General features: G+C 37.2%; 2 protein-coding genes across 3 annotated transcripts in view; one reads left to right on the forward strand and one right to left on the reverse strand.

Moving 5' to 3' along the window:
* Positions 1–2,064: 2,064 nt before the first annotated feature.
* On the reverse strand, positions 2,065–13,019 carry LOC113234387 (lysine-specific demethylase 2A-like). Its single transcript, XM_026469697.1, has 7 exons — positions 12,915–13,019; positions 12,686–12,758; positions 8,817–8,885; positions 6,991–7,144; positions 6,183–6,338; positions 3,547–3,703; positions 2,065–2,209 (listed from the first exon to the last, which is right to left on the reverse strand). The coding sequence occupies exons 1-7, from the start codon at positions 12,980–12,982 to the stop codon at positions 2,065–2,067; spliced, it is 822 nt and encodes a 273-aa protein (XP_026325482.1). The 5' UTR covers positions 12,983–13,019.
* A 1,724-nt stretch (positions 13,020–14,743) lies between these two features.
* LOC113234478 (BCL2/adenovirus E1B 19 kDa protein-interacting protein 3) overlaps positions 14,744–21,853 on the forward strand; it is a 95,940-nt gene continuing 88,830 nt past the window's right edge. For both annotated transcript variants that reach the window (XR_003310790.1, XM_026469806.1), the window contains exon 1: positions 14,744–14,967. Coding sequence is in view for 1 of the 2 variants with exons in the window: in XM_026469806.1 (XP_026325591.1) it covers positions 14,928–14,967 (40 nt within the window). In the remaining variant the exon portion in view is untranslated. The remainder of the gene's footprint in view (positions 14,968–21,853) is intronic.

Below are 21,853 nucleotides of genomic sequence, written 5' to 3' on the forward strand. Positions count from 1 at the left end.
ACACTTTTTAGCGCGGACCCGACGTCCATATAATTGTAAGTCAATGTTCAGTCATGATATAATATTAAATTTCACATATGTAGAGTTACAACACTATTGTAATAGCAGTGCGATATTATATATAGGGGTTTTCAACAAGAATTTTGTTTTGTAAATCAAAATAAAACAATAAAAGATGACATAGATTCAAATATTTTTGTATTAAAAAAAGTAAGGTTTGGCAATTATGTATGAAAAATGATATCAGATAAATGTCCACCTCGACCACAGTTACAGATGTCGATTCTTTCATCAAAGTTTTTAATCACTTTTTGACAAAATGGTGGGTCTGTTGCGTTAATCACGTCAGGAATTTCGAGTTTTAAAGCTGCAATCGATCGATCGGCTCCGTATAGACTCTGTCTTTAACATAACCCCGTAAAAAATAATCCAGCGGTGTTAAATTACATGATCGAGCTGCCCACTTAACGGCTGAAATTCGTGAAATTATGCGGTCGGGAAATTTGGTTTGCAATAATTTAAAAAAAATCATTGTTTCGGTGGGTGTGTGACTTGTGGCACCGTCTTGTTGAATCCACATGTATGTGTATATATATGTGTGTATATATATATCACATACACACACATATATATACACATACATACTATCATATATATTATTAGTATATGAAAGTGTAAATGTTTATATCTAGGACCACTTCTTTTATTCATGTTTAGTCTCTCTCCATCCTAACGTTGTCTGGAAAGAAATCGCTGTAAACGATAAGACTGCCAATTGTTACTCTGCTAATGTGTTTAATTTTTGTCCTGTAATCTCTCTATGTATATGGTGCTAACAATAAAGAATTTTCTGTCTATCTATCTATCTATCTCGTCTTCTGTGAGTCTTCGTAATGGACAAGAATTGCCATGGTCTATCTGGAAGTCTGTAAAAAGGCTTCGAACCTGGGTTGGTCGGAGTAAAGACAATTTGTTCAGGAGGGGATTTACTACGAAAGAAAACAAACAATGGAAGTGTTTTAAGCCTCGATTACTATCGGAACCGCTGTCGTCAAAACTCACACATTCTTTATTTGAAACATTACAAAATCTTGATATTGATTGGTCGTAGTTTCTGGCAGCTTCAAATTTAAAAAGAAATAACAAATTCTGGATTGTTAATATAATTGAAACTTTACCCTGTTGACATATCGTTGGAAGTTAAATACCATCAATACCTATTGCAAGTTACGACGTTTTGATATTATATTGAAATTTCAATCAATGTGCTGTCATCTAGCGGTTAGTTGCGGAACAACGACGAATTGGAGTCATTAAGATTTCCAAAAAATAAGCGACCATATGGCAGGGGTATAAGCCTTACTTTCGATAAACAGGAAATTTAAAATTTATTAAACTAAGACGGTGATATGAATTACCACTACGGGTGATATTTTTAGCGACGCTATCATTTTTGCACTCAAAAACAGCAAAATATCTAATTACAAAACAAACGGAATCACATTTCATCGGTAATTAAATATTTTAATATTCAATTTTCGTCCATTATAGCAAAGCTCAAGTTGAAAGTGGTCGATGTTTCACTTCAACAATTGATGACACTCGTCAATTGTTTCGAGTTCGGGCTGGCCCTTGGCTGGCCAATCGGAGCGCAGTTTTCACCGTAATGCTTTGGCAGAATAGTTTGCAAACAACTTAAATGACATTTCGTCTCTTTCTGGTTATATACCCAAATATAGCAAATTATTACTTTCTGCTACAGCAACAGCAGGGCCGAAGTCAGGCCCGACGGACCCGCGATTCACGGACGTCGTGAAACTGAATGACTACCTCCAGCATACACAATCAGGCATTTTTCTAGGATTTTAGAGAAATTGCACGAAAGAATAACACAACCATGCTATACAAAGCGAAAATGGCGAACTGAGCTCACGTAGGTCTTTCGACACCTGTACTTGTCACGTGTCGCATGCTAACTAATCACTTCTACTGTATTTATTGTTCTGTGGGCAACACCGTGTGAGTCTTTTTTTTTCATTCAAGTGACGCCTACGTAACAATTTCTTAGAAAGTACATACCTCAGAATTAGCTAGCCTAACTATAACAGGTTTCCTGGCTAGTATCCTGGCAAGAGCATCTTTAGCCAATGTCTTATTGCCTAGATCCAGTCTTTGCCATAGTGTTTCGTCGCAAGCTACTCTGTGCCATCTGAAATTTAAAATAAAATTAAAAACTGAAATACTTACTAGATAGTTAAATTAATATAACATTCGAACTGTTAACTATTAACTCACTTGTACTGGGTTATTTGTAAAACACTATACAAGTAACACTTACAAAAAATTCGCTTTGATGTGGTTGAATTCGAACCAACGTATCCCAGCATACCGTGCCAGACGTTATGCTAATTATAGACTGTCTTTTTTAAAGACAGAGTAAAATTCGTTACGCAAAAGTGTTGCCAGCTTACAAGCAGCTAGTGACTGCAATCGATAAATATTCTATCGACTATCGACTGAATATTGGTTACTCTTATAGAATAAATAGCCCAACTTGTTTCATTTGAATCATCCTCAACTCATTATTCATCAAATTACTGAGCACAAGATCATTTGATTTGTCCATTTTTGTAAGTTCATACATACATATACAACAATGTTCATGAAAAACACAAAGAGGAGATTCAGTATAGATAATCAAATCCGGCTATTCTTGTTAAAATATATATGAATAAAAATTGATCTAGATACTAGTAGACCAACTGTCAAAATAAGAATAAAGAAGGCAATAACCCAATTAGTGATCATTAGAACGTCGTAACATTCACAATTCAGTAATTTTTAGCAAAATTTTATCTTGTTTCACTATCTATCGATAAAATTATCGACAACAACTACATAACTATTGAAAATGTTATGAAAATTGGCAACCCTACAAATGTCATTTTACTCCGACAAACTATAAGAAAGCGTTTTGGAAGGCAAGGGTACTGGTGAAATACAGGCACATGAGACTTGTCAACTTTGTCTCAGAGGCAGTGCTCCTCAGATCTTTGTGATTTAAGCCTCTGAGTGGCACTGCAACTGTTATGAACAGGCATGTCACTTACCACCAGGCGCATGATTTGTTCGTCCCATCACTAAGTATTATAAAAAACATTCATATAATTAAAGTACGACAACCATTGACTTACAATTATATGGACGTCGTCCGCGCTAAAAAGTGTCCGAACTTATGGGGCGTTAAAATCGTATACAGAGCGTCATTCACGCTTTAGTCTTCGTTTGTTCGACTGACAGCGAAGCAAGCAAAAGTAGACAGTTCTGCGATGACATTACAATTTAAATTCAACGTTTTAGCTTTTTCATATTCCTTTACATGTCACTACGTTTAAATAGGTTGACTTGGGACATTTTTTTCGTGGTTTTTGTATTAGACCCGTCGTCCATTTATTTGTAAGTCAATGACGACAACCATTAAATAATGATCGGAGATTATTACTTACAGCCTGTATCAAAAAAGCTGTTGTCGGTAGAGTCACGTACCTTTTACAGACCAGCATGCAATGCGCGAGCGCTCGTTTTGGCAGCCAGCGGAAGACACTGAGCAGCATTTCATCTGATAACGCTGAGAACGAGTCGGTACCGGTTGGAGAAGATTGCAATCGACGGGAAATTATTAGTTCTTCCTCCCGGCCGAGTGCTGAGGAAAAAAATGCAATATTTAAATCCTTAGTTCCCAAAGGGGTCTACGTTGGCGTAACAAAAAAATGAGGTTCATAATTCGTAAGCGGGCCCACTAAAATTTATCTGCTTTCGATAGTGAACCAAAATGTTGGCTTAACTTCACCTATCAACGCAGGCAGATAATATTTTAAGAAGCTCAGCGACTGTTACTTGTAAAAACTTGCATATTCCATGTTCAGTACAACGTATCTTTACTTTTTTGACGTCCACTCACAGCACAATAAATTAAATTCTCACTTTTTTTTTCGAAAACTATTAATTTGTGGTTGGAACTCAGCAATTTGCGTTGCAAACTTCCACAGTTAGATCTAATCTTCACATTTTTGTCGAGTTTTGGGAATATGCTAGAAATGTAGCTGCAGGGGGTCCACCGGAACCAGCTACATTTTGAAAGTGATCTATGAGCAAAAAAGTCTGGTAACCTCTGATTTAAATAATAAATAATATGCCAGATAACAAAAATAGTTAAAATTAAGTAGGTACTTAAATTGTTAGATAGTTAAGTAGTTTATTTATCTTACATACAGATACGAAGACATATTTTATATAGAAACTTTCATTGCATTTTGATTTAACCATTTTTTTTTAAAAAACTTCATTTTCTCTTTTATAACTTTATTTTTATTATATCTTTATTAGATCTTGGGGTCGATTGTTACACATAGGAAATTAAGGGTCGTATTCTAGAACTCTACTCAATGCTCAAGTCAGGATTTGAGTATGGTTTAAAGCACTCGATATCATACTCAAGTCTCTGCCATTAGGGTCGTATTTCCAGTGCTTGTTTCCAGTGCAATCCTGACTTGAGCATTGAGTAGAGTTCTAGAATACGACCCTAAAACTATTTTTCCAAATTCAAATCGCGTCTATTTGTTTTTTTTTTTTCTCAAACAAACCGCCGTTTCGGGCCCTTTACAGGTTCCATGGCCACGGTTGACTGAGGTGGTAGAGTCATCAGCCAGTTATGTCTAACATTAAAGTAAACCACCCTATTTTTTCACTATTGTTACAAAAGTTATTAATTAAATACCTTATTTTTGCAATAAATTCATTGTTTCGGTGGCTGTGTGACTTGTGGCACCGTCTTGTTGAAACCACATGTTTGTGGCCAAAATTGAGTTGTTAACGTCTCTCGACAGCGTAATCGATTGACCGTAACCGCATTTCCAGCCGAATTTTCGAAAAAATAACAGCCCAATGCCAACGGCACAAGTCACACAGCCAACGAAACAATGAACTTATTGCAAACTAAATTTCCCAATAGCATAATTTCACGAAATTCAGCCGTTAAGTGGCCAGCTCGATCATATGATTTAACACCGCTGGATTCTTTTTTATGGGGTTATGTTAGAGACAGAGTCTATACGGAGCCAAGCGAATCGATTGCAGCTTTAAAACTCGAAATTCCTGACGTGATTAACGAAATAGACCCACCATTTTGTCAAAAAGCGATTAAAAACTTTGATGAAAGAATCGACATCTGTAACTGTGGTCGTGGTGGACATTTATCAGATATCATTTTTCATTCATAATTGCCAAACCTTCCATTTTTTAATACAATAAATATTTGAATCATTGTCATCTTTTATTGTTTTATTTTGATTTACAAAACAAAGTTCTTGTTGAAAAACACTTTATTATTGTTAGGGTGGTGTCATTCGGGGCATATGCAGCTTGTTACATAGATGCACCCCACGTAAACAGCTGAAGCCGCAATAGATATTGCGACATAGATTCGTACACGCGCAGTGACCACGCGACGAGTCAGCGATATCGAAAAACCCGCGTAACCTAATTAATTATGTTTAAAATAAATTTAATGTTAAAAAGACATTGTAGATCTTGCATCGATCGCAACCACTCTTGTTGTTTAGCTTAGGAATTATTTTAATTAAATTTTAGTTTCTATAAAATCTTTTTTGTTTTTTTTTAAGTCCTCCGGCCGCAGCCTTCGTAATTTTTTTTTTTTTTTTTTTAATAATAACGCTCACACTCAACATAGCCCCGCACTAGGGAAACCCTGTGTCGCGGGTGCCATGGACACACACATAGACAACCACAAATTACACCCAAACTCACGAGAGAAATAAATGTAGGCCATACAAATATTTCTCCCAGCCCGGGAATCGAACCTGGGACCTATGCGTGGCAGTCCGGCATGGTAACCGTTCGGCCACGGAGGCAGTTGAATTAGCTCCTCATCACTGCGAACATCAGCTGATCTATTGTGATCACTAATTACACTAATTACAATTCGGAGCCAAGGCCGACAGCATTGAAGAATGAAGGATTTTCCTGGCTCCGAGAGATTTGATGTCCTCTGGTATGTGCCTTCCAGGTACGGAACTTCGTACATCCATCAGGGAGTAGCATTAGGTGAGAAGATCAACAGGAGTTTTAGGACTTCAGGACTTATGGCAAATATGTGAACTTACGTGTAACGCTGCCTTTGTGTTTCTTCGCGCTGCCACTCTGTGCAACGGGGAGGTAGGTAGCGCTGACGGATTGTCCGAGAGGCGTTTCTTCGTCGATTTGATAGTCTGATACCAATGTTGTTTCCAGTATATTCTCTGTTGGTTGAAGAGGTTTACCTGACAAAAATAAGATATAATAAATGGAAATAATATCTTTTTATTTGTATCAAGTGGCGGGACGTACTATTATAATATTACGTTGTTTATATAGGATTGCATAAGCAATGTATCCGCGGTCTATTATCTACAAAAATTACCTATCTAGGAATACTAATAACTATTAAAACGCGAAACTGTGTCTGTTGTCTTTTTATTTGTTTGTTTGTGTCTACTTTCATTTCGAAACGGAGCGACCGATTGACATGATTTTTATTTTATTTATTCAATAAAACAGGACAGATATAAAGACAGATATATAGTTCATAACTACACAGAGAGAAATATCGAACCGAGTTAGTTTGAGCAATCTCTTAATTAATATTAGTTGATGTTCACAAGTTGTAGTCGAGACTCGAGAGCTCAGTCGGTGTCTAAGAGTCTTCCTAGATGAAATTACAAATCTCTGGATCTTCTGAATCTTCTGGGTCTCTTACCGCCCCCAACACTTTGGGAAAGGCTGATCGAGACGATTGTTGAATCGATTTACTAAATCGCATTGAAATGTATCGATACAAGAAATGACTAGATCGTATACATTTGAATTCATAAAAATAGAATCGTAATGTGTATCCCTATCCCTAACCACCAGGCGCAGAACTTATATACTTACTTTTATCAGCGCTCCGTGGACTTTTCACTTTGGAAGGTCCTGGTCCAGGGCTAAGTCTAGTTTTAGGGCTGCTAGGGCTCTTGTTGGGTGAGCTTTTCTTATTAGGATTTATATTTTCTTGATTGTGCTTGCGTTTTAGGGAGGGTTTGTTGTGCTGGAAACAATAATAATAATGTGCCAGAAAATCACACCATACACTTCGGCACCAATTCTGCTAAATTTAAGGCTCAATTTACATTGCGGCGGAACGGAATGGAAGCAAATTTTTGTAACGATACTGTTCAGGCCATTCGTGACGCCTGACGAATATGCATTAGCAATGGATCCTACAGATGTCAACAGGCAGCAGCTACCGGGCGGCGTCCTCATTGCGTAGTGAATCTCCGGACTGTGCACATCAATTATTTTGTATTTTCCAAAATTAGTAAAGTAAAGTCAAGTCAGCAGTCTCAAGGAGGTTTTACTTACAAAGTCCCTTCAGTATAACCCACAAAGGACCGGCGCAATCAATACTCTACATAGCATAATGAACTTGAATGAGCCAAAAAATAAGTCACGCGTCTTTTGCGGAATAGTCGCGCTTTCGAGAGAATTCTGGGGAATCCGCGAGAAGGTTCGCGAATGCTCGAGAATTACAGTGACCGCGCTCGCCTTCCAACGAAATCTGGCCAAGAATTGGATATAGAAACGTGTGACGTAGTGTGGCGAGACGGGTGGACGACATTGCCAAAGTTGCAGGTGGGTGAGACTAGCACAGGATCGTGGTAAATGGCACAAGTACATCCATAGATCTGGCATCGCTACCGTTCGATAACTAGAACGCGGTAAAGTGATAAAATGTTTTTGAGATCATCATAAAAAAACCATAACCCAGTTTTAGAATATGGAAATTGTTTAATGGTATTTCAGCTATGCATCGTTAGGTACCCATAAGCCGAACACGTTGACTAATTTTAACTGTTTTTAAAACAGAATTTGGTGCTTTATTCCTAAAATCTATAACAAACTACCGGAAGACATAAGATCACTACCATTATCATTATTTAAAAAGAAATTGACATCACTATTGATTGAAAAATGTTTTTTTTTTTTATTTTTTTTTTATTGTGACTCGGCAAAATGACTGCACCGCGCCTGATGGAAAGTGCGAATACAGTCCAAAGATGAGAGTAACGGATGGAAAACACAAATATCTTCACTCCGTCACTATCATTTTGCCGGTCTGGCCAAATGCTTCTTCACACTACGTTTGAAGGACCCGATGTTATAGAGGGGAGGGAATACATGCGCCGGGAGTTGGTTCCACAATTTGATGGTTCGGCATAAAAACGAATTGCCAAACTTTTTAGTGCGGGACGGTATTGAACTGACCGTCCAACTGTGGCAACGCAGTCCGGCACGGGTGGTCCGCTGATGGAAAGGAGAGGAAGGGATAAGGTTGATTACAATGTCAGTGATTTCCTGCATGATAACTTGTGACAATTTAATTTTAATCATATTATAAATTATTTTTTTTATAAATTTCTGACATTTAATTGTATTTTTGATAAGTTTTATATTTGACATGTTTCATCACAAATATTATGACTATTGAAATATTTCTATGCCGCTTGTTGGCAAAATATGCTGAACTCTATTTTAATTTGTAACATCTAATTTATATTGTACTTACCATATTTACAAGAAATAAATGATATTCTATTCTATTCTATTCTATTTTTTTCTAATTAAAACGGATATTTGACCATTTGTCACTTTACCGCGTTTTAGTTGGTGGACGGCAGATCGCAACTATAGAATTTGGAATAAAGTTAAACAACACTTACCAAGCTGGTATCGTGATGAGCTTCCGCATCGTCTGGCTCTAGCAAACTTACACCCATCTCTTGGAGTACCTGATGGTATAATGATTTCGTTAATACAAATTAAGGCTCATACATGAAAAAATACTAATACATACATATTAATACAAAGATCGAACACTCAGAAAAAACACTCAGAAAAATTCCTTCGATCCGGTCGGATTCGAACCGACGTCTTCTTGCATACCGTGCCAGACGCTATACCAACTAAGCCACGGAACGAACCAACGGACCTCACGAATTTTTCTATGTGCTTGCGTCGTGTGTTTGTACTTGGTCTTTCAACGACTTTTTAGTCGTAGCGCCATCTATGAGAAATCTTTGACAGATTTATCATCCAGTTAGTACCTTTACAGCTACCAGTCCTGGCGAGAGATATCGCTATTCATTATAATAAACTAGTGGAGTAATTTTCACAAAAAATAATTGAATATCAATTCAATAAAAATTTAATTAATACATATTCAGGGAAGTGCTGCCACTTAACCTAATTCTGCCGCCAAGCAGTAATGTAAACATTACTGCGTTCCGGTTAAGAAGGGCAAGGGCGACTTCCCATTATGTCGTGACGACCGATAGTCGTGCAGTTTAAAATGTACTTGTTCACACATAGAACAACATGATTAATTGTCGTTCACGACTTCCTTGATGTTACGACGGACTGTCTGAATAAATAAAACGACACGACAAAAATGTGACGACAGATAATCGCAGCTGGAAACGATTTCTTTCAAAAGTCATATTACAAAATTGAAGAGTATGTTTTAGATAAAGAAGTATGGAAATACAACGAGAGTCTAGATTCCACACAATTATGATTCAAAGTGTTATTCCATAGCATTTAAGTTTATTTGAAAAGAGCAATCCATAGAGTTTCTTGCTCGTTCTTCTCAGGGAGGTCGGCGTAGTGAACGAGCAGTAGCTTAAAAAAATAACGTTTTCACATTGACTTACAAATAAATGGACGACGGGTCTAATACAAAAACCACGAAAAAAATGTCCCAAGTCAACCTATTTAAACATGTAAAGGAATATGAAAAAGCTAAAACGTTGAATTTAAATTGTAATGTCATCGCAGTACTGTCCAATTTTGCTTGCTTCGCTGTCAGTCGAACAAACGAAGACTAAAGCGTGAATGACGCTCTGTATACGATTTTAACGCCCTATAAGTTCGGACACTTTTTAGCGCGGACCCGACGTCCATATAATTGTAAGTCAATGCGTTTTCAAGTGTAAAAATTTTACCTATGGAATAAATTATTATCTGACTTTGACTTTGATTCTGCCGACAAACGACAAGGTGGCTGCCGTGAACCGATAAATTGTCGTCACGATCTAGTGAGAACAACCAGACACGACAGTTATCCAACGATAAATAAAACGTTACGAAATAATGGGAACGCGCTCTAAGGGTGCTGGTGAAATTACAGGCGCATGGGACTTGTCAACTTATGTCTCAGGGTGACGGGCGCTGTGGCACTGCCCTAATACCTTTGCGATTTTAAGCTCTGAGTGGCACAGCAACTGTTATGGACAGGCGTGTCGCTTACCACCAGGCGCACGACTTGTTCGTGTCGTCACTTGGTATTATAAAAAAAACATACAATAGACCGCGTTAAAACACTCTCTAAATACGAATACAAAATTTATAGAAGCGTCAAAACTGAATAAGGCATAAGTCATTACAACACGAATAACACTTTTTTCTGAACTATTACTTTGTTATAGAGAGATTTTCTCTAAGAGACAAAATGGAAACTACGGACATACGAAGGATCATCAAATTGGAGGATGTCACCACAAAAATTAAAACGCAAAAGTGGATTTGGACTAACCACATGTACAGGGAAAAAATAGAAAAGTGGGCCAGAAAAGTAACAGAATGGTTACCAAGAGAAAACGCCAAGAGGAAAAGAAGTCGTCCATTTAAAAGATGGTCCAACGACTTTAAAAAAATAGGTGGATCTCTACGGACTAGGCTAACAAGGGACAGAGCCGGATGGATAGATCTGGGGGATAGATACGTCTTCAGGATGTGCTGATGTTATAGTTTAAGTAATTCATGAATATAATTGTCAATATAATTTTAATATTTTTTAAATTAAATGTCAGTATAAAATAGGTTAATAAATAAATAAATTAATAACACTGCTTACCAAAAATATCGGCCCAAATATAAAAATATTTTAATTTTGCTTATTACACAACTTCAGTACTTTCTACTACTGTATGGATCAGAATGCTGGGTAATGAAAAGTGGCAGTGATTGAAAAGATGAGTAAAAGGTTAAGCGAGGTAAGGACATGCGGAGGGAAGAATGTCACGTGACAAGAAGAATGTTAGGTTTAGGTGGAAATAACGGCTGATAGGGGAGAGTGGACAAAAAATAAATACTTATGTTGCGCCGACCCCATCTAGTGAGATAAGGACAGGATGAAGAAGACACAACTTTACTCAGAATGTCCTAAATGTTTTTTAACTAAGACAACAAGCTTTTCATTGGTTAATAAAACTCAATGACAACATTGGACAAGGATACGGTGCATCAGATACGTTTCAGTTGTTTTGTTAATCATCGCAAGTGTTTTTAATAAATGCCACTATTTTTAAAAAACCATTGATATGTTATTCAAATTCAAAATAATCTTTATTTCATAGGTAAGCATTATTACACTTGAAATTATCACAATGGTTAAACTCTACCGCTCATTCGTAAAGCAGATTCCCCTGAGAAGAATGAGCAAGAAACTCTAGGGGTTGCTCTTTGTAAATAACATTTACCATTTTTTTTTTTATTTGAAACATCAGAGTCTGTTGTACAGTGCAGGGGTGCACGAAAGGAACCTCTCTGCATGACATACCATTCCTTCGCTGTATGTCTGTCATGCCCTTGGAAACAATCGGCTAGTGCCTCACGTTTGTGCCATTGGCAAATCCATGCCATTATAAGACTAGGCAACCAGACTAAGGAAACCCTTGTACTGTACAGAAGAGAGTACGAAGAGTTTTGGTTTCTGTTTATAAAATCAAGTGACAGGACAAACAAGTTGTGTGCCTGATTGTATCCACTTAAAGCTTTAATCGCAAAGATCTCAGGGGCACTACTACTGCTCCCGTCACCCTGAGATATAAGTTGACAAGTCTCATGTGCTTGTAATTTCGCCAGCAGCCCTACTCTTCAAAACCGGAACACAGTAATGCTGACAGTACTGCTTGGTGGCAGAAATAGGTAAGGTGGCAGTACTGCCCTGGACGAACTCTTTCACAAGGAGCTCTACTGCCAAGATTAACACAAAGTGAGTGTAAAATAATCAGGGAATGGAAGCCCGAAAACCCAACTCTATTTTAAAGGTTTGGCCAGATGTTGCCCGAAACCGGGACATCCCTGTCCGGTCTTTGCCCAGCTGCGAGACAGAACATGTGTCTAATAATATTCAAAAGTATCAGAACTTATTAACTCCGGGAACCAATTTAGAAAGTTCATTGCATAAATTCGTCTCGCTGGGAATGGAACCCGAAACTTCGTCGAGCCGCACCCAGAGTTTTAACCACTTAGTTCGTCAATAATACAAGAAAGCTTGATATTTTATTATAATATCTGATAACAAGGGCTCTTGAAACGCGTGACTAAAACCTCATACAAAATACAGGATGCATTAATACAAAATACTTTTTGAAGCCAATTTAGACGATATGTATGTTAAATCATTGTTGCAATATCTCAATAAGATTCTGGTACTGTATTATGCGAAATATTGGCGTAATTATACTACTTCTAACCAAAAACGAAAACTGAAAAAAGCGGGAAGGTAATCCACGTCATGAGTTTTTACCTCTTGATCGGTCCTTCTGTCCATTAAACTCCATCCTTTACGCATAGAATTCTCTAAACGCATCTTTTTGCTGCTGAAAAAAACAATTATTAAGTGCTTTTGCGTTAAAATAAAATTATAACGTAAAATTCGCTTTGCCGCCATTTCAACTTTTACCGCTCTAAATCAGCTGTCATATCATGTGTACACCGAAATTTCATTAATTTCATGAGTGAAATTTAGAACTTACCGTGGACTATCGATTTCACCTGGACTTCTAGAAGACAGGGCATCATCTTCACCAGTTTTTACGCTCATTTTGATATTTGTGTATAATAAATTTGTTACAATGCAGCGGTTAGAAAGTGTACGTCATCAGCCAATTTTGCGAAAATGAGTTATAGACAAAATAGAGATAACTGGTGTTGTCATAAAAAAAATGTGCACGATGATTTTAAAGCCGATTGATACCACCAATATTGATGATTGATCGGTTAATTATTTATTAGAAAAACGTGTGCGTGATGCAAAATTTTATTTTTAATTTACGTTTTGTCACGAAACATGACAGATCTTTTAACTCTCTGCACAAAACACTTGATTTGATTATTCACTTACGATAGGGATGTCTATTAAACCGTTAAAGCTTGAACGGCCCATTCACAACCTGAATGGCAGTCCGCCTCGCAGGCAAGAGATTTCTGACAGACTATTCTGCGTATAGCCCACGTATGAAGTCTGCCAGGACGTATTATAGAATTGCAGGATGGCTTGCGCGCTGCGACTAATATTTCTGCATTACGCGGTGGACGGAAAGGCAGACTGCAATGCAGGATAATGAATGGCCCCTTATAACCTGTTAACAAATCCACTACTACTAAAAAATAGCCTGCTTTTTACAAGTGACTCGATTATTTCCAATGAAAACTTTTAGTAATAGAATCATTGACTTACAAATAAATGGACGACGGGTCTAATACAAAAACCACGAAAAAAATGTCCCAGGTCAACCTATTCGAAATTTAAATTGTAATGTCATCGCAGTATCGCGCTGTCAGTAGAACAAATGAAGACTAAAGCGGAGTTTGGCGCTCTGTATACGATTTTAGCGCCTTACAAGTGCGGACACTTTTTAGCGCGGACCCGACGTCCATATAATTGTAAGTCAATGAATAGAATAAATAAATATTATTAATAGGTAAGAACATACATAACATTTTCCGTAACCTTCATTAATGTGTACTTTTGAGTTGGTACAAAAACAGTATTATTAGGAATAATTACATCACAATCTAAACTTTTATTTTATAACTAAAAGAAGATCTGCAAATTATATTTCAAGCTTTAATTGCCCGACATTGCGCTGGATGATTAAAAAAGGTTGTCGTTCAAGAACGAAGTTACGAGGTTTTCAAATTTAGCCGACGCTATGGTGCTTGTCACAAAAACGGTTCAAAGTTTACAGTCAAAGTTGAGGCACTCTTGACAATAGATACGTAAGCTAAATACTTAAAAAAAGTTTTATCAAACCACCAGCACACAATATTTTATTAAACAAGAATTAATTTTATGACTGTTACTAACCTAAGACTACCGTTATAGTTTGTAAATGCTCAAAAACTACGTAAGTACACAGTAAGGCAATGAAATTCATAACTGTACGTACGTATACGTAAAAAGTTCGTACACATTATAAAATTGTAATTGACAGTAATGTGTTTTATTTTTGATGATAATTTTGATTGCGATTGATAGTCTTTGAATGCCTTTATATAGGTCGATGACATTGTTCCATAGACAACATGAGGATAAAATATTTTCAATGCATTTGTCTTGTTTGTACTACTTGAAAATGTAAAGAGCAATTGAATTTACTTATAATTCACTTAATTATCAATTTTTGTAAAGACAAATATACTGCAAAAAGAATATTACAAAGCGAGTTAGCGAGTGTATTTTTAAATTTATTTTTTAAAGTAGCAACATTGAATTTTGTTTACAAGTCAATAAGCCAATCACTACATTTCTTTACGACGTCGTGTCTTCCTATTGGCTGTGATTGATCGAGTGATTTCCTCCCGCGCGTTCTCGGCATTCAGTCCCCCCTCGCCAACAAAACAACAAAGAAACGTCTCGTTCGTTTGTCGACGTTTTGTTGTCTACAAATTTTACTACGCAAAAAGTTCGCGAAGATATATTTGAAAAGTGTTAAATAAACAACGAAACAGTATTTTATTGTGTTGTGATCACGTACAACGTGAGAATGGCGACGAAAAAGCTAAATACCATCGAAGATTTGAGCGGTAAGTGTTAATGAATGAACAATAATTTTATGTCGAAATTCAATGCGTGTATTCAAGGATATTAGCTACAATCGTTTATGGTAATCGTGCAATCGATACCCGCTTTTGATTTCATACATACTTTATACGCAATAGGTAATTTACTACATATGCTTATTGTTTACATTTTTAAATCGAAAAAACATGGCGGCAGCAACGTTTACTACACTATTTTCTTTCTGCGTAATTTTAAAATTCGAAAGTAAACAAGCTCGTGTGTTGTGTATCGCTTCTATAAAGCGGCAAATTAAAAGATGCATGACACTTGAATGAATTGCATTATTAACTTTTCGACTTCTAAATTCAGCCGGCTAATACACTGATAAGAGAAACCTCTACGTAGATTATGTTCGCCTGGTACTTTTACCTATTGATTGGTGGACATTTTGTTTTGTTTTTGTTTGTAAACAAGTTGTTTACATTGATTTATTTACATAGGACTCATTGTCCGGTATTCTGCTGGAGAATAGCAGCCCCTAGCTTTTTAATGAACTCGTATAAAATCTGGACAAGAACGCACACAAAACCGAGTCCATTTTGAGCAGTGTACTCGTAATTGCTTGTAAAATGTTTCAGAATCTCCAGAGAATTTATGGGCTGGTTATATTCATAACCAGTAAATGCCCCTTTGTTTGTAAACAAAACAAAAACATTGCATTGATAAATTGAGTCATTTTCCTACATTGTAGGTTTTTATGCCAAAGAGTTATATTGTTATAGGATTTGTTATCACCTTTACTTTGGTGCAAGGTTATTACAAAATACTGCCTAATAGATAGCACGTTTTGGTACATTTTCAAATACCGATGCCTACCACATACATCACCTTGCCTCCCTCTCGTCTACCTGCTACTCTCTTTTCCTGTGCTGTGCTTTGTTTAGGCATCAACGCCTAGGTTCCCTAAGTTTATCTCAAGTGAATTTTATAATTATTGCAAAAAAATACGAGTTTTACTTTTCATTGTTTTCAGTCCCGCTTATTGGCAAAGGTTATGACCCAAACGTTCTTTGTCGTTTCGCTCTTGACAGCTGTCGTGTTCCCGGGATGCTGCACTCATCTCGATGTCACCTTGCCACTTCGGGTCATGAGCTTATGATTCAAACCAGAGAACTAGAGGAGACACGTGTTCATATTTTTTATTATACCTATCAATTTATTTGTTTTTATTATTTCGTTATTTGTTTTTATTGTATCGTTTGTCGCGCTCAATTTTTACGTTGATTAAATTACTGTCCAGAACTGACAAAATATTTTAAAATCGGCTGTGACCGTGCAGCCATTGATCGCGGGGCTCGCGATGCGACAAAATATGACGTCACGTGCTCGCCATGTTAACTATTGTGATAAAATTTTAAAATTTTATCGCTAGAATTTGACAGCTAACTGTGGATATAATAGCTTTATCGCAGCGGGATGCTACGGGGTCTGGGGTTTTGTCACTCAACTCTATGCCACGCCCCCTCTTCGCGTCACGAATTTATGACCTAAATTAGAGGTGACATATGTCCATCGTTTTGACGTTTGGATCAAGATCCACTCTGTCAAGATCTGTCAAGACAGAGACCGATCGTGGCCATGTCCACAGGATACTGTCATTCGTCTCAATGTCATGCCACCTCCTCGGGTCACGATTTGTGATCCAAACCAGCAAACTGGAAAAGACGTGTCCATCTTTTTCATAGTGTCGTTTTGAGTTGATTTTTCTACCTCGTTTAATGTAGTTCCATTTATTTTTATTTATTAATTTATTTGCAAACTTTACAGCTTTTAAGTTTGGTTTACAATTCTGAATAATCTACTTACATAGCCAATCACAAAGTTTGTCAGATTACAATTCATTTCTTTACAATACATAAAAACTAATTCGATGCCAGAACTGCGTTCCAGTTTAGAAGGGTAAGAGTGCTGGTACATAGGACTTATCAACTTGTCTCAGGGTGACGGGCGCAGTGTCAGTCCCCTCGGTCTTTACGATTTAAAGCACTGAGTGGCACTGCAAGTGTTATTGACAGGCGTCTAGCTGACCATCAGGCGCACGACTTGTTCGTCCCGTCACTTGATATTATAAAAAAAATAGTTGCAAGTCTCGAAAATGCCAAAAAATCATCGGGACTCGGAAATTTACGAGACCAATATTCCCTGGATGTAACTCTAATTCGAACAATTGGGTGCTGTTTTAGTTCAAAATGACTTTTAAAGATCTTTCGAAATAATGTGACCCGTCCATTTTATGACGCCCCAGTTCATTGAGGCAAATTATCCAATAGACTGCAGTCCATACACCTAGCTGTGTTAAGCGATTTGAACGATTGTTCAATTGAAACAAATTGGGGTTATTTTGGTGCATGACTGTTGCTACGTCTGTAGTACAGTCGGCAACATTTGAAGCTACACATTGACGGCTCTTGTTCCGTTGCACTGGAAGCGATATACGAACAAAAGTGTATCAAAGTATTATTTATTACCCCTTCCTCTGCACGGAGTACGGTCGTAAATAAAACTCGTGACGTAGTAAATTGCGTTTTTGACGGATTATCACAGCCTTGACTTTGTTGTTTATCAAAATAGGTAATACTTTAATGTCGTATAGGAAAAAACGTCGCATATGTGTCGGAGTTAACGTAAATACGTCGCCACTTCCAGGCTTACAAAACTAGCTCTTTGTAAATAGATATTTGTTTACGTTGTATTAAGTTTGTTACGATGTTTGGACGGCTCTTTTACCATATCGTGAAGTAGCAGCAGTAGAGGTCCTTGTGAAAGAGTTCGTCCAGGGAAATACGGCCACCTTATTTATTTCTGCCGCCGAGCAGTAATGTGAGCATTACTGCGTTCCGGTTTGGAAGGGTAAAAGGTGCTGATGAAATTACGGGCACATGGGACTTGTCAACTTATGTCTCAGGGTGACGGGCGCAGTGACCCTAAGATCTTTGCGATTTAAAGCTCTGAGTGGCACTGCAACTGTTATGGACAGGCGTATGGTAAGCGACCACCAGGTGCACGACTTGTTCGCCCCGTCACTTGGTATTATAAAAAAAACCGTGGTTACGCTCTCCCAACTGAGCTACGGAAATAGTGGAAATATTTTTGGGAAATGTAATGTCAGTCTTCGTACGGTTCGCGTGGCTAAAGCTTCTATTATTTTTAAACGCTGGAACTCGGTCTCTTTTTTAGGCAATGTAGATTAATGTAGGCATGTGCTGCAGAATATTCCACATGTGATTTTAAAAAACACATTGGAGATATTAGAATTTTATTATACAATAATTTTTATTTGGCAAGGTTGGCCGTGAAAAAATACAATTAAAAAAAAATTGTTTATTTTTTTTATGATGACACTAAACGTTTAACCAAACTGTACTTTGAAAAATAAAGCAATAACTAAATCTAGTTACTTTGCTACCGAGTCGTTTTGCCATTTCGTCTGTTCAACGATATGGTAATTTCGATATCTAGTCGTTTTGCTACCAAGTCATTGTAAGTTATAGTCTTTCTAAAGAGGTGGTCGTTTTGCGATGTAGTCCTTATGCTGATCTTTATTATTTTGAAGATATAGTCATTATGATACCGACACAAACAAGGCAGGTTCTTTAATTATACCTCTTTCCTTAAAAGCAGACGTAGCCATAAAACAACTATAAACCACCGGTGAAACTTCTCTCTCAAAGACGCTCAAAAGGCCCATTTAGTCTAATTTATGTCTTCATATTAAGTGGGACACATCATTATGTGCCCCATTTAATTAAAACACGATTAACTAAATACGTGCTCAGTAAAAGGCCGTCGTAATGTAAATTAGATTATATTACGACTAACTCATTGTCTATTTCACCTTGACAAATAACATTGTAAGTTGTTTGCATACAATACACAGGGTTATTTTTAAAATACAAACCTCGCAGGACGATAATAATAATAACCTCAATAATATTAACGCGCACACACTCGTAGCCCCGCAGTAGGGAAACCCTGTATCGCGGGTTCCTTGGACACACACATAGACAGTTACTTTAAGGGCGCATTCAGATTAGATGCGCGGCAGCAGCGCTGCAGGCCGCCGCGCGGTTGCGTCGCGCTTCTGAAGTGCGACCAAATTTTTAGTGATGTTTTATCTTTCGACTCAGTTACACGATGGATTCTGACGAAGAAACGTTACTTTTACCTAGTTCTTGGGGCACATACTTCACATACAGGTATTAGAAATTACTCACCTGCTATGTTTTTTTCAATTGTAGTTTTAGTTTCAAAATTGTCAATAAATTTTCCCATGCCTTTTTTCCAGTCGATTAGAATGACAGGCGGAACTGATATCTCTATTGCAGGGTGTTGTTTTGCATTTTCTATAAATTCATCAACACGATTTTCGTGCATCGTAGTTAATTTGAAAAATTAACGATGGGAGTGTACTCCCTAACCGTGACTGCAGCGCGACTGTCGCGCGGCCACCGCGCGGTTGCAGCGCTTCTAGAAATTGTATGAAAAGTGACTAATTATTATAACTTGAATTAATTTGAACAGCGGCTAATTTGAACGCGCCCTAAGAATAGGTAAAAGCCAATGTGTGAATATGAAGGAAATGTGATAAGAAACCAGCCTGCATAATTTGTATATACAATTCATTTTTTGCATTTCAGTAACTTGGTGCTTTAAGATACCAATTTAAGACGACGAAACACAAATAACCATGTGAAGTGCCACAATTACAAATTATTTGATCGTTTACGGGCATTTAACATGAATCCAATAAACCTTAATAAAAATAACGCACACACTTATGGCCCCGCACTAAAGAAAACCCTGTGTCGCGTGTGCCAAGGATACACAGATAGACAACCACAAATTACACCCAAACTCACGAGAGAAATAAATGTAGGCCGTACAAATATTTCTCCCAGCCCGGGAATCGAACCCGAGGTCTCTGCGTGGCAGTCCGGCCAAATGAAGTCCGGAAATGGTAACCGTTCGGCCACGGAGGCAGTTTATTGTTGTTTATGACTTTTGTTTTTTGTTACATGACTTTCAATAATTCATCAAATTTTACTTTCATACAAAAATAAATAGATTTAAATAGATCGGTCTAAACGGTAAAAGCTCTATGCAGGACAGGGGGTGGAAACAGTTGCACGTTACGAAGTTATACTACCAAATTACAGATCTAAAAAGTGTCAGATAATACAACAAAAACGTAAAAGTTTGTTTTTGGTAATTTTATTATGTTTTGTAAAAAGCCATGGAACAATGTTCTTTATGATGTTAGTAATAGTTAATATTTTTAAACGACTTCAAAAAAAGGAGGAGGTTCTCAATTCGACTTTTTTTTGTATGTAAGTTACGCGATAACTCCAGTATTTGTGAATCGATTTTCATGATTCTTTTTTTTTAAATTTGAAGAAAATCATCCACATCTTATGGTGACTGTGTACGCATGAAGATACATTTTTATAAATAGCGCCTAAATTTTATTGTAAGGAGCAATTATTTTAATGGTTGATTTTGCTATTCTCCAATTCAAGGCGTTTTTATCTCTCAATGTACTTTGAGTAGTGAGAACCGATTTTTATTATCTCCTGTGTCAAGTTCCGTATAGTGGCGAACTAGGGGATGAATCCGGGTTTGTGCACTTTCTGGTAACCGATTTCAATAAAATTTCGTAATTATATGTAATTCCACGTACTTTTGAGGTCGGTTTTTTTTAGTACTCTGTATTGAGATTATTAAAATAACGCTGTATAAGTAATGTAAGTAAGATCACCGTTAATACATAGAATTTGTCATTTACGAGATTTACTCGTTTTGTCGCCAAACAAAAAGTTTATACTAAAGGTAACTTCAGACGTCTGAGTTTGTAATCGCGGAATAATTAATAATAATTCGCAATAACATATTAAATTAAAATTTAACAAAAACAGTACAGAGTATTAAAAATACCGACCTCAAAAGTCATTTACCCCCTAGTTTGCCACAATACCATGGGACCACAAAAAAAAAATCATCAAAATTGGTTCACAAATCACAAAAAAACATATAGTCGAATTGAGAACTCCTTCTTTTTTGAAGTTGGTTAAAAACCTGATGCAAACAGTGTATTCCAAAAAAGTAACCACGAGACCTATTTACTGAGTCCAACAAAACGGTTATACTTTTTTCTGTATAAAAAAAATATGCATTAGACCTTCATCTCGGAAAGTGGCGATGGAGCATGCACACTTTAATAATGCCTAGTCACTCTAGCCTTGAAAAGGCCCAAGTTATAGCGTTCAGGATATAAAATAAATAAGGATACTGGTGAAATTACAGGCACATGGGACTTGTCAACTTGTCTCAAGGTGACAAGTGCAGTGGCCTGCTGTTATGGACAGGCTTGTCGATTGTCACCAGGCGCAAAAAAGGCGCACGGAACTGGGATCTCCTCTACACCAAGGTCATCAGATACATTACTAATATGTACACAATTCACCCGAGCAGCGTGAGGTTTGACGACACAACGACAATTAAAAAAAACGCAACGAACTCGCTGAAGGCTATTCCGAAAACTAACTTTCATAACTGCTTCGGAATGTGGAACCACCACCGCTGGGAGCGTGTTTTGTTCAGTCGAATGGAGGTTACGTTGAAGGATGCCACGAGCCGGATAATGATAACCTCAGCACAGAGTACTAAAAAAGCGACCTGAAAAGTCATTTATCCCCTCGTTTGAGGTGGAATGTTTTCTTCAAATTTAAATGGGACCACTACTGGAGGTACCCTCTTTTCAACGATAAAAGAATCTTGAAAATCGGTTCACGAGTTAGTAATTGCTTAACATAATAATAGGGGTTAAAGTATGAAATTGCCGATTTGTACTGA

The sequence above is a fragment of the Hyposmocoma kahamanoa genome, unplaced genomic scaffold, assembly GCF_003589595.1.
Source record: "Hyposmocoma kahamanoa isolate Upper Pololo Valley unplaced genomic scaffold, ASM358959v1 84, whole genome shotgun sequence".
Lineage (NCBI taxonomy): Eukaryota > Metazoa > Arthropoda > Insecta > Lepidoptera > Cosmopterigidae > Hyposmocoma > Hyposmocoma kahamanoa.

Bases quoted from the DNA above. Each gene is read 5' to 3' on its own strand.
- LOC113234387 (XM_026469697.1), bottom strand. From the start codon at position 12,982: ATGAGCGTAAAAACTGGTGAAGATGATGCCCTGTCTTCTAGAAGTCCA. The intron at 7,145-8,816 runs GTAAGTGTTGTT...TATTGTTTCCAG, and splicing joins CTCATCACGATACCAGCTTG to CACAACAAACCCTCCCTAAA. The intron at 3,704-6,182 runs GTAAGTTCACAT...TTTTTTCCTCAG, and splicing joins ACACAAAGGCAGCGTTACAC to CACTCGGCCGGGAGGAAGAA.